The sequence below is a fragment of the Telmatherina bonti genome (genome assembly GCF_933228915.1).
Source record: "Telmatherina bonti genome assembly, chromosome: 11".
Classification (NCBI taxonomy): Eukaryota; Metazoa; Chordata; class Actinopteri; order Atheriniformes; family Telmatherinidae; genus Telmatherina; species Telmatherina bonti.
This window is the reverse complement of record NC_136629.1, coordinates 28,396,862-28,410,972: the sequence shown is the minus strand read 5'-3', so window position 1 is coordinate 28,410,972 and position 14,111 is coordinate 28,396,862. Positions and strand designations below refer to the sequence as shown.

The following is a 14,111-nucleotide window of genomic DNA, read 5'->3' as shown; positions in this document are numbered from 1 at the left end:
AATGGGAACACTAAACATAGCATCTGCAGTTGCTAGGCAATGGGAGACGGGAGCACTATGGGCAATTTCTGTACCGGTAGGCTGGCCTTGTCCCAATACCCACTATATCCTGGGTCCACTCTGAAGTGTGCATCTGGTTGAAATGCACGTAAGAATTAGAGTGTGCAGGTTCCAAGCAGAGAAACACAGCAGAACTGGGACAGTGTTTGTTACGCCAACAGCTTGCGCTGTTAAATCATTTCTGTGACGTTTGTGTATGCTCTCTTGCTGCTGAAAATGGTGATTTAACTGCAACATAACAGTCATTTTGAGAAGGAAGAAGCACAGGCACAGAAGGTTTCGCTGTGCTGGAGTTTCTTTGAATGGCAAGTTTGTTGCTGTAGGCCACTGGCTGTGGGCTACTGGTTGCTGGGATGATGAGAAAACAATATTTTCATTTTTTCGACATAGACCCTGAGTCAGGTCACAGCGAGTAAGAAGAGTAAGACAGTAATAATAAAGCATTAACCTTAAATAGGTAGCTTTACTTGCAGTTTGTTTTTGATGCTTTTAACAGTTTACAAATGAGAACTGTGAAAGTAGCTGGGTTTCCCCAAAAATGGCAGACAAAGTTATGGTGAGGTCATGTACACATTATCTACACAACACTATCTCATGTGCAAAACTGCTCCTTAAATGCAGAAAGTAAAGCTGTTGAGTGAACTAGATTACATTGCTGTCTTTACTGAGGAAATACCAGACGGTTGTTGAACATTTACTGTTCAAATAGTTGAGCCAAGAAGTGACGCAAATATAAAATATGTTTTTACTCGTTACCTGTTAGGAAAATCCAGCGAACAGCTTGGATTCATGTAATTGCATGCGTTAAACTGCATACCTATGCTCTGGAACCAGGTGTGCAGTTCTCTCTTTGTCACCAGTTGCCCATCGACACCAAAGACGTGGACTATTGCCTGTCAGTGGACATGAAGAAAAAGATAAAAGACTGCTTCCAGATGTAGTCATGCCCAGATGTGCATACAGTATGCATAAATCCTGAAAATCTCTTTTGACTTGGTTGTTTTTTGTTTTTTTTTTAAATTGCAAACTTCAGCTTAAATGATAACATCTTCCATTGATCTGGGAGCTTTTCTGGGGAATAAATGCTGAAACGCTCATGTAAAGTCATTTGACATGCATTTCATTCAGCTGATTCCCAGAAGATTATAGATTTTTTCAGTCTCTCACTGAGCTTGTTTCATAGCCCTTTGAGAGCAAGCTATGGAAATAACTTGTCTGAATTTCTCATTCCTTCCATCATTCACTTTGAATCCGTCATCCAAACAAAAAGTCACAGAAAGAAAAAGAGGAATGAGTAAAATATAGCAGAGACTTAATTGAAAAAAAAAAAAAAAAGTTCTATTCAAACCACAAATGTTGCCATGATTTAAATGTCGTCTCTTCTCTCCAGCTGACATAATGGGTTAAGATACTGACTCAATAAGACATTGAATGAATTGTTCATCTGATGATAATCAACAATATTCGAATACCTTTTGGATAAACTAACACACGTACACAACTTTTTACTTCCAGTGCAGTCTGACTAATACTTCTGGTTAGAATAGTTCTCCACGGTCCACAAATGCTGCAGTGCATGAAATGTCCCCTCTGCAGTGGGCCCGAATCCAGGGCACCATATCAAACAGGGACATAGAAAGCAGCTGACTAAGAACCAAAATAATGGTGCGTTACAACCCAGTGCTTTCGCGGGCCAGCCAATTGTTTGCTTTTGTGGTTCTGCTTTGTCATCAACAGTACAGCTTTTCAAATCTCCACCACAAAGGCAACAATAAACTCTGGAAGGCCCCAGGCTCAAAGCACACACGATGAGAGCCAGAGGGTAGGTTTGAGGGGCTATTTCGGGTCCAACCAGTGCTGTGCAGCTTTTAGTCTAGCATGAGACACACAAGGGTGAGCACCCAAGTTTTCACACACTAAAGGTGCTGAAGGGGACCAAGCACTCCGGGGATACCATCAGCCCAGAGAGAAGAGCGCTGCCATGTTCAAGACCAGCTACCTGCGCGAAGTGCGCAAGGAAAAGTATGAACGCTCAGACATCTTTGACGAGGACACCGAAGACTTTGAAAGCTCTGCAGGCATTTCAGCCATCCAGGGATGGGAGAGTCTTCAGGAGCTCAACAGCCGCTTTGCCCGATACATCAACAGAGCACGAGTGCTGGAGCAACGCAACGCCGTGTTCCGCAAGCAGCTGGAGACGCTGCAGCGCATGGAAGAGGCCAGTGGCCTGGAGGAGGCCTTCACAGAGCAGATCGATATTAACAGGCAGCGTATCAGAGAACTGAACTCCGACCGCGCCAAGCTCGAGCGCGAGCTGAGGGAAGCTTGTCGCATGCTGGATGAATTCACCAGCAAGTAAGGGTGTGGGTAGTGCTTGGTCTTTTCTGTGTGTCAGAGCTTGACGTTTGTTGTGCAGGATCAAGAAGTCTTATTAGAGTACAGAGAGGATGATAATGAACCTGCTGATTTTAAAATAAAGATTCTGGAAATACAGGAAGATGAAATTAATGAGGTGCCAAAAAAAAAAGAAAACTGGAATTCAATTAAAATGGATTTGTTTAAACTCTGACCTATTACAAAATCCATCAATTACAAATGAATTCTGCCATTATCATCTGTCATAACAAGAGATTCACAGTGGAATTTGACCTGACAAAAGTATTCATTTTACATATTACCTCTTTAGACAGGTACTGATCAGAAACTAAACAGATCATATTGCTTTTGTAAGCAACTAAGTATTAAACTATAGTTCCAATTAAAACTGTTTGTTATTCACTCTAAAGAAATATTTTCCAATGCTGTCTAAAGAACACACTAAATGTTCAGTTTATTTCCATTTTGTACAGAATTTCCAGAGGCAAGGAATTTAAATGTCCATATTAAACCAAAACAGTGTGCAAACTGTCCTTCTAAACACTTGTAGAGAAACAGAACGACAATCTTTTTTTGCAGTTATGAACCACTGTAGTAAATACAGCGGGGCATTGAGGGCTTGCAATCAATCAAATACAGAAGCCTCCTCACACAACTGGTGGGTTAGTATTGACCAACTCTGACTGAAAGTAGCTGGTTAACTGAGCTGGATTTTGTCATGTGCCATACTGGTTTGTGTCTCTTGCACATTAGAGACAAGAGTGTGGTATTTATGTTTTTGTTGTTTTTTTGATAATTCAGCGCTCGCAAATAATAATGTGACTTCACCTAGATTTATATGAATGCCAAAATCAAATATCAAGGTTGACAACCCTTCCTGAGTCTGCTCTCAGGAAATTAAATGTCTTTTGTTCATCCCAGTGGAAATTTTTTTTATAAGTTTTTTTAATGTTGCAAGAATGCCCTTTTTCTTAGTGTCGACAGGCACTTGCTAAAATGAAATCAGCTGGTATCTACGTGTATTAAGTGCCCTAAGATGACTTTTGTTGCTATGAGGTGCCATATAAATACATCTGAAATGAAATGCACATTAAGAAGTGTTGTCTTTCAGATACAAAAATGAATGTGATTATCAAGAGCAGCTGCGAGGTACACTGGAAAATTTAAACAAGGTATGATATAAAATGGTATTCATTTTAACACTCCGGTTTTGACTTTAGTTAGGCTCGACTTGTGCTTTCTATTGTAAAAACGTCACGTCTCTCCTTTCACAGGAAGCAGACTGTGCTCTACTAAGAAACTTGGAGTATCAGATCCAGTCTCAGTTCCTGCAGGATGACATCAATTCCACCAGAGAAAGACATAAAAAGGTTAGTGTCAGCAATACCACCGAACATATTATAACCATCATAATATAGCCATGCAGTTAAGGCAGAAAAAACATCTGTTTTAATTCTTAAATTGAAAGCTTTTTTTTGGGGGGGGGGGGGGGGGACATGCATCTTTTTAATATTTAAACTATATAGGTCTTTTTTAATATTTACTGTAAACATCTTTTGAGCAAAACTAATATTTGTGGTTCATCACCAGTAGATGTCGTGCTTTACTTGCTACCAGCAGATATATTGTAGAAACTGCAGGGGAACAAATGAAAATCACTCATTCCTCCTGCGTTTCAGTTCATAGAAAGGATCCATCTTCCTATTATCGAAATAATAAAATTCTCTATTTGCAAATATTTTCAGAATTCACAAAATAGCATGCTTCAGAAAATATAATAACACCAGTAAATCCATCGTCAGACTGGATGGCAGAGAAATTTAGCATGTAATAAAAGAATACAAGATTCTGGAAAATACATCAATTTGCTGTCTGTATCTGTAAAGTCTTTTCATAAACACAGAGGAAATGAGTTGAAGAAGCTCACATGATGATCCAACACTGTCTTTATCATCGGCAGTTTTGAAAAGTCTGGAGTGAATCAGCATAGTTCTAACAAAGAGGTAATAATCCAGGAATGATGGGAATTACAGTATAAATACAAAAATAAACAACATGAAATAAAAATGTTCCGTATCAAGTGGGACAATGTTACAAATTAATCTCGCAATAAAATCCTTATATTGTATGAACATTCATTTATACATTCATTATGCTATCTGCTTAATCCGATGAAGGGTCGTGGGGAAGCTGGAGCCTATCCCAGCAATCTTTGGGGGAAAGGCCAGGTACACCCTGGACAGCTCGCCAGTCCATCGCAGACAGAACGAACATGTTGGATGAAAACAAAAACAAAAAAAGCTTTTTTTAATGTGAGAAAGAAAAAGCTAATGTAATAACTTCTATCAATGACTTGTAAAATGGCCAATCCCATTTTGTTTTGTTGACTGTACCTTTGATCTCAGCCAGTTTATTGGTTAACTCACTCACATTCCCCCTATAAACCCACATCAAAGAGCACCAGTTCAAAGAATCTTTCGGCAACACTGTGTGTCTCTTACAGTTGCTTTTGAACACAGCTTACCTCAGGTCACTACTCTTTTAAATGACAAGCCTCAAAGCCTCGAAATAGGTGCCAGGGGATGTGCTGTGATGTTCTGAGGGCTTTTGCAATAATTTACTTTGTGTGGCGTGAGTGAAGAAAAGCTTTGCAGAGAAAATGTGACTCTGGTCATGACAGGCACTGACATGTGACTAAAAAAGCAGAGATGAGACAAAACAAAAAATTGCCCTCTGTGCATTAGAAAGGGCTGGAAAGTCTAACACAATGGCTGCAAAACGCTGAGGCAAAACACAACTAATATGTCGCAAGCATCGGGCGTACTTTCTATGGACTTCTTTGCCTGAGCTATTTCTGTCTTTTTAGCTTGATCCAGATCTGCTGATGAATTAATCGATGGAAATGCAATGTTTAGACAGGATATGAAAGGGCACTCCAGTTACTCTATTATGTGGGAAAGAATAGGACTTTATGTCTTGGGAATATTGGACTCATGGTCCTGAGATTTCAAATTTCCCCATATAGAAAAAAATACAGCTGCCCTCTATCAGACTTTGACATCAGGCTTGCACGAATTGATTTAATAAGAAAGTCCCTTTGTTGGAAAAAATAAATAAATAAAAAAAATCTCAGATCTTATATTTCAGCTAAATGAAAATCTTTCATTTAATCCTCTTTAATTTACCCAATCCACAATGGGAAAGTTGAAGAATTTAAGGAGCAGCTGGTTTTGCTGTACAAAATAAATGTATTTTTGCTTGCTGAGTTGCTATTTTTACATTTTCTGTTTTGTTTTGTTTTGTTTTTTATAATATTCCTCTTCGCAGAATCTTGCAGAGATCCAAACCTATGTGAACATTTTGCAACAAATCAACCAGACACTGCCTCTTGCTCCAAATGTGTCAGTCGGCATCTCTGAGGTGAGGTCACTAACGTCGCCATTGAGTGTGTTGTGTGTATGTCTGTTCCTCCTACTGACCCTGAGGGAAAAAACATGGTGTTTGCATGTGTGTCAGCCCTGTTAAAACTCTAGGGTTGATGAGGTTACTGGCTCCTCAGTCCAACTGGTTGCCTGTGCCTGCATTTGTTTGTGTGTTTATGTGGATGCATGGGTACATGTGTGATAAGCACAGACAGTCAACTGTTCATCAACACACAGAAAAAGCAGCAGTATGAAAGTGTCAGGACACATAATGAGGCAAATGCCATGAAGAATGGCTGTGCATGCTAATGTTTGACTAACAGTGCCGCTGTGATCGGTGTTTGTGTGGAAGACTGGAGATTTATTTATGTAAACCGTTCTCAGGAGCAGAATTGCTCCTAAAACAGAAATGGTTTAATTAGTTGAGTTAAGGCTTTCTGGGTGGTGACAAAGAGCCATGGTTCCTGGCAACAGTGTTGAGCAGATATCTGCAAAAAGAGTAAGTAGAGAAGATCATTGTTTATTTTAACATTTTGTCCTTTGGAATTTAAACAGTCTTAAGAGCTACATATGCAAAAACCTGAGAAAAGTATTGATATTTTCTTCAAAGATGAGGCCAATTTGGAATTTTAATTTGGGCTCCTCAGGTCAAAATAAACAGATTTTAATGTTGATGTAAGATATAACTGAATTTCCATATATAATGAAACTAAATTGATTAGTTTAATATTTTATGCTATTCACATATAGAGTCTCAGTTTGCTATGCATATGTATGCGGGGTTTTTTTTGGTATTTTCTCCAATTTTGGATAAAACGCTGGTATGAATAATTTTTTAGATTAGTATAAAGTTTGAAAAATGCGAGCCAACAGCATGATGTAAATCAATGTGACAATAAAATAAATAGATATACTAGTTCAGTACAGATAAGATGTTAATGTGTTTTATACCATATGTGGATGGGATGCACTACTTTGGCAGAGTCTAACATGCTAGAAAACATTGAAGGGGTCGTACTATGATATTTCAAGTTTTCTGAACTTTCTACAGTGTTACAGTGTTGAATCCTCATCAGACATGTGAACGGCACTGTTTTTTTTTTGTTTGTTTTTTTTATCACCTAAACCCATGTTTGAGTTTGAGTTTGAGTTTGAGTTCCAGCACGCTCTCTGTTCGGTTTCCATGGTGACGAAAAAACGCATTGTTTTAGAGAGTTTTTTCTACTTCGAAATCTTTGAGACATCCCGGGGGATAAGGTTCGGTGATTGGTTACCTTCTACTGGTTAACAAGGGCATGTACAAATACATCAGGTGGGTGGAAAACGTCGGATAAAGTTATTTCCAATGATGGCTGGTGAGTTTACCAAAGAGAGACATCCTGCTGCATTCGTTGCTGTGGGTTGCTGTTTTCCACTTTGTTTTCAGGGTCTGATTCAGGTTCAAACATGTAGGGCTGTATGCTATGTGTTGACATTGTATTTTGTTTTTTTATTGAGTTTATATTAGCCTAATCCTTCTATTAATGAGATGTTACAATGACGGAGAAAGCAGTTGCGGTGCACACTCCCGATGTAGTGCAGTGGCGGGAGGCGGGGCTTAATGCGGAACAGTCTCAATCCACTTGTTTTGCCCACAGGTTGATCTGACAGCCTACAGAGAGGGTCGGTCTGAAGTAAATAAAGAGATTTGTGACAATAACTCGATCAATCCCAGTCCTTCTGGGCTCAAACAAAAAAAAAAAAAAAAAAAAAAAAAATTAGCCTGAAATACACATAATAGTTCCACTTTAATGTTCTTTGGAGGAAACAGGAGTGCAACAACATATGACTTCCAGATGGTGTTGTTTAGGTACTCCCAACTTTTCTATGCAGTCCATGGTTATCATACAAAGTCAAGCGAAATTAGACACACAAGTTTTTATCTGACATTCCAAGTTCATGTAAAGCTATAGCTGCTGAATTTAATGGTTTTTGGTGTTTAGAGACTTCCAAAATACCAAGGTAAGAAAAAAGACTGACATATTTTAACATAAATTTTAATTTGTTTTGGGTTGTGGATTAGCATCCATTAAAAGGACACAAATATATAGATTTGTTGTCATTAATGTGAGTATCTGCTATATCTTACACATTATTGTAGTAAATTATTTACATTTGACCACATCAAATCTCTGTAGTTCTACAGAACCTTTAGTTTTTTTTCTCCTATACCAAGAAAAACCATAATTAGCTCCACGTGTCTCTTCATACTACAGTGCATTGTCAGTTTATAAGAGGAGTCATTCACACAGTGGGGATCTCCATAGAATATTTAAGCCAGACAAGCAGACATCAAAAATTGCAGTTGTTTGATTGACTGCAGGTTGGTAATATGAATAAATTAAACCAGTGAGTCGTATTGGTTATGTACATCTGAACTTGTGCCATTTTCCAAATAATCTAATGACTTGTTAAACAAAATGGCACACCTACGTTGATTTGCTTCAAATTCAAAGCTAATATTTTAAAATGTCATCCTAATTTGACTTCACATTTATTATCTCACTTCTTTAGAACAGGCAGCAGACATTACCGTTGAAAATAATTTGAAATCCATATCACTTTCAGATTTGACATTTCACAAACTGTGCAGTGGTTTGGATGAGTTAATTCCCCAATACATCAGGTCGAAGCCCACAGGCACCAAAACATTTTGGATTTTATGAATGCAAGGGTTCCTCTGCTGCCTTCATGATTTTAGCTATTATATATGTCGTGTGCCATGGTTATACATTACACAGTACATGACAGTTACTTCTTGCTTTATGAAACATTGACAGCAGTTTCAACTATCCCTTATTATTCATTGTTTATTGGTTTTGGAAGGTGTGATATAAATTAAGAACAAGTTCTTTATAAAGAATGATGAAACAGGAAGTGTCAAGGCTGTAAGCTATACAACATTTTACCATTTCAATAAAAAAGGTTCTTAGTTTGTCATATCTTTTAGCTTCATTGTATAATGACATGTAACATGTCTCATGTGGTATCTTATTTGTGCTGTTGCTGTGAAGGAGCAGGAGAAGTTGCTTGCACAGAGGAAAGTTCCTGGCCTGCAAAGTCAGCTGGAGGATTACAAGGGCGCCCTCTGTCAGCTGCAAGCCCAGAAGCAGCGCCTGCAGAATGAGGTGAGTCACCATGACAACAGGAGCTTTAAAGTGCACCCATATTTTTAGCCAATTAGCATCCATTTACATCACTTTGTCCAATTAATATATATATATATATATATATATATATATATATATATATATATATATATATATATATATATATATATATATATATATATATATATATATATATATATAAATAAAATTAATACATATATATATATATATATATATATATATATATATATATATATATATATATATATATATAAAATTAATATAATATGTATAAAATTAATACATATATATATATATATATATATATATATATATATATATATATATATATATATATATATGTATATATATATATATATATATATATATATATATATATATATATATATATATATATATAAAATTAATATATATATATATATATATATATATATACATATATATATATATATATATATATATATATATATATATATATATATATATATAGTATATCTATATCATTACAAAAGGTGTTAAAAAACTGCCAAGACCTATTTATACAAGTACTGCACAATCCATAAACCACTGTGCTGCAGAAGTACCACTAGATGGTGGCATTGACTGGATTATTACAGTGTAGTTACTGTAGCTTCAGAAAACTAACAGCTGCTTTAGCATGACAAAAGAACAATATTTAGAAAATATAACACTTTTGTATTTATTTGCGAAATCTGTTTCCATTTGTTTAATTTTAGATGAAAATCGGTAAAAGTAAAACGGATTACTTTGTTTTTTACAAATAAAATTCATATTCTGTTACAGAAAATTCAGATTCTGTTAAATTGATAGTTTAATCAGTCACTCTTGCATTGTGTTAACAATGATGTGTAAACTCCTTCTCAAAGGGGTGAGTAATGTATCTTTTGTCACATACAGTTTCCTTATGCCTGTATCTATTTCTTCTGTCAGACTTCAATGCTGGAGCAAGCCATCAAAAACACGCAGGATAGTTACGACAATGAGATCCAAATGTACAATGAGAAAATTGAATCTCTGCGAAAGGACATTGAGGAAGCAGAGCGATCCTTGGAGAAATTCACCAGTGAATGCCGCCACCTGGCCATGTACCAGACATCCCTTGAGAACGAGCTGGAGAGGTACAACAGGATCATTGAGAATGAAGACAACAGGTAGGCTGTTGAATGAAATGAATGTTAAGATTTATGTTCTCATTAAAATCCAGTCAGAAATGTAGACCTTCTGAAGACTGGCTTGAGTTTTGCCAAAGAGATATCTGACCAGCTACATGAGAAAGGCATTTACATATTGATGAATGTAACTGGTTAATTACTGTCTAACTGTCTTAACTGTTCCAACATAAAAAAAAAGGAATTAAGTTGCTCACACACTGGAAAATCTTTGGTGTTTGGTGACCTACGAGGGCTGAAGTTTTGGGCTAAAGCACGGATCCTCAATCCAGGTCCTCGAGGACTGTTGTCCTGCAGGTTTTCCAATCATCCCTGACCTAAACTGTGTGGCCTATGGGTGTTTGCTATGTGAAATTGGAAATTTACCAGCAGATGGCACTGTGTGATAATCAATAATTTTTCCAAACTGTATCCCATTTTCCTTTCAGAAACCGTCAAGCATTGTTTTGTGAATTGATCCCTGCTTTCAATGCTTTGGAAATATGTTGAGTACATTGTTGACGCATGGTTGATATTTCTGTTTTTCTGCAGGTTGAATTCTGCAATTATTGGAACTCCCATTACCTTGTTTACCAGCAATTACCGCTACACTCATACACCCACTCCATCAAGCAGGGGGAGAGGTAAAGATGCTATGAGGATAGCACAGCTGTTAAAATCTCATTTTGAGTGCACAGTAAGCTGTCATAATGGCTGTGACAACGACTGCCTTTTAGAGAATTACTCTTTATAAAACTAACAACATTTTACTGTCTTTAAACAAAAAGTCCAAAGAATACATTCTCTAGATGGAGTCTTAATCAACCAGTTATGTTAAGTTGACTTCTTTTGTGTCCAGATATCACCCAGGCTATCCAAGATATCACAAGCATCAAGCCTCGACAGAAGATACTTGCTAAAAAGGTCCTGAAGAAAAAAGAACTGACCCCCAAAGATGTGATTGACAGTGGCCAAGAGGAAAGAAATGATGGAGCCAGTGGAGAGGCTAAAGATGAAGAAATGAGAGGAAGCACATCTGAGGAGGTACACGGGGAGAGGGTGAAGAGAACTGAGCAGGGACCTGTTTTTACTGGTGTTTCTCCACAAGATGTCCCAGATGGCGCTCAGATTAGCAAAGCATTTGATACTCTTTGTAACATTGTAAGAGACAGAATGAGGAAATATAAGAGCCGGCCAGAGCCGATCGCTGATTTCTACACCAAGGGTCGTTATGTCCTTGTTACCGGAGATGGCAGCTACCTGGATCCCTGCTTCTACACCTCCACACCATCAGCTGGCCATATCTATGTCACTATCAGAGATGGAATGATATGGCCGTATGACCCTTATGGGTATGACACACCTACTCCTCCACCACCTCAGCCCATGATAGACCCTAGGCCTGTCAGCCCCACCCTGCCCTCTGATGGTGGAGGAAAAGATGACAACAGGGGTGGAAGACCTAAGGATAATGGAGGAAAAGGTAAACACAACAATGGGGAGCCGCAGCCTTACTCAAAGGATCCAAGCCCTGCGCCTCCACCATCCGGCCCAGGCTCCCAAGATCCTACCCCTGCTGCCAATAAATCCAAGAAACATAGAGATGATAATGGTCCAAGTGGGCAGACTCCAAAGCCTGCTCCTCGTGGGGCCAGCACCAGTTCAGGATCGAGCACGAGCACCACCAGCTCAAGCAGTTTCACTCCAGATGCAATGAGCTACGAAAAGTTGGAGGTTGTCGAATCTGTAGAGAAGTTCTCTAATGGTCGTAAAGTTAAGGGTTATGAGGAGACTTCAATGGTGGTGGAAACCATGATTGAAAAGTCCAGCAAGAAGAAACACTGAAACCACATTGACTTCAGTGCAACGCTACATGGTCCAAGTCTTCTAACAAGTAGATAAAACTGATGTCGGTATCAGATTATTTTGAGCAATCGAAAACTCTTGTATTAACACCAATGACTTTGTCTCATAGGGAGACCAATCATGCTCTGAGACAAACAACACATTCCTGATCTGATACTTAGAGCTCTTCCATTTGCTTGCAGTCTCTGGTCTTGTTTCCAGAACATGTTTGCTAGCTCCTTAAGTGCTATGATGTTGTTCGCCTTACACCCATGCTCATGCTATGAGTCCTTTACTGTCTGAAAACTTGGGATAAAAAATTAAGTTCTATGCCACCACTAAAGATAAGAAACAATATATTAAAAAATAAAAAGAAAAAAAAAAAAACTTTGAAGTTGTGCCACCCTTCTGAACATTTCCCCTTTAAGCTCATTTGTTCAATTGGATGCCACTGCCTGCCCTCAGCACAATTTTGCTGTGTATTAATTTGCTTTGATATAAAAAAAATAATAAAAGATTGGAACATCAATCTAAACGCCATGTGATGTTTGTGTCAAATAGTTCACATTGTGATCTGATAGGTTCTTATTTTTGCATTTTATGGTTGACAAAAACAATGAGATAGTTGTCGCAATGTCTTAGATTTTGCCCAGTCTCAATTTAAAGACACCACTTTAAATTGTGTATACTAACAGAGATTTGTGTTTAATTGGATTATAATTGAATTTAATTAAACTGTCATTTTAAAGGTCTTTGAATGACTTTTGCTTCAGACTGGCATTTTAGTAAAGAGAAACACTCATGCAAGACTGCTTGTCTGTGTTAAAAGCCTAATTTTTGCAGGACCGTACTTTGTCAGATGATTGGTAAAAAAGTGGACGGCTTATTCATTTTTGAGGTGTTCTCAAGTTTTTCAGGGAGTGTTATGTTATTAAGTGATGTCGGTTTGAGATGGAGAGACAGCGGTACCAGTTTAATGCAGCTGTGGACCATTGTTGACTGTAATGTGAACACAAGCCTTTGCGTCTGTGTTCATATTGTACTGCCCTATATTGCACGCTGAATAAGAAAAAAATGAAAATACAGAATATGAGCTGTTTTAATGTGTGTTGAACAGCATATAGATGTTCTCAGAAAGTCTTCAAGAGTTAACAATTAAGAAATGGTTTACCTGATTAGGTCCGTACACCCCCCACATGAAAGATTAGTTTTGAGATTAACTTATTTGTGGTTGATTTGAAAAGGCAGTTAAAAGAAACGAAGTATTCACTGAGACAATTAGAAGTCTTCACTATACATCTTATAGAGAATATAACATCTCCAAGTTGTCTCAATAAATAGTTGTTTTATAAGCCTTCAATATGTATTTCTTATAATTATTTTTGGCCTTTCAAACTTACATTAACTTGAGTTTGGCCCTTCTTAAGCCCTGGGAACAAGCTGTGAAAGCTATTTCTTGTCCAAGTGCATTTTGAGAGTTGATTTAACAGACAAAAGCATGAAGAAATATACACCATTAGAGTTGTAGTTCTGACCATCTGATGAATACAAGACCTACTTTTATTTTCACCTAACTACACCTACATCAGTTGTTTGATGTCCGGTGCTGCCTTGTGGTGCTTTTCAGGGTGGGTATGGTGGGGTTTAAATTAAATTTCCTCACTATTGCACTGCCCAGACGAAAAGAAGCATAGTGGAAATTAATAATTTCGTCTGGATGCCACATAGGCTTTGCCATTATTATACCATTTTAATAAAAATAAAATACCATGCTTCAGTCTCTGCCTTATTCTTTTTATCCAATTCTTAGCTTCTCAAAGGTTATGGGCACTGAAGTGGTATCTTGGGCTGTTTGCTTTAAATCACTCAAATACGTTAATAAAGAGCTGAATAGATTTATTATAGTTCACGCCAAAGATTATGAAATATGAGCCGATGACCACGCTGCAAAGTAAATTACACATTCCTTTCCTCATTTATATAAACAGTGCATGTCACAAAAATATAAACAGAAAGGACTATTAATGCTCTGTTTGCGAGATATTAAATTTTAAGTAGAATGACACAGA

The 14,111-nt window shown here is 37.5% G+C and overlaps 1 protein-coding gene across 1 annotated transcript; it reads left to right on the top strand.

Annotated features, from left to right (window-relative positions):
• Positions 1 to 2,041: 2,041 nt before the first annotated feature.
• On the top strand, positions 2,042 to 12,042 carry bfsp1 (beaded filament structural protein 1; the record flags this gene model as incomplete). The annotated part of the gene is made up of 8 exons (XM_079248562.1): positions 2,042 to 2,415; positions 3,548 to 3,608; positions 3,711 to 3,806; positions 5,764 to 5,856; positions 8,912 to 9,025; positions 9,980 to 10,200; positions 10,750 to 10,841; positions 11,057 to 12,042. The coding sequence occupies 8 exons, from the start codon at positions 2,042 to 2,044 to the stop codon at positions 12,040 to 12,042; spliced, it is 2,037 nt and encodes a 678-aa protein (XP_079104688.1).
• Between the last annotated feature and the right edge of the window lie 2,069 nt (positions 12,043 to 14,111).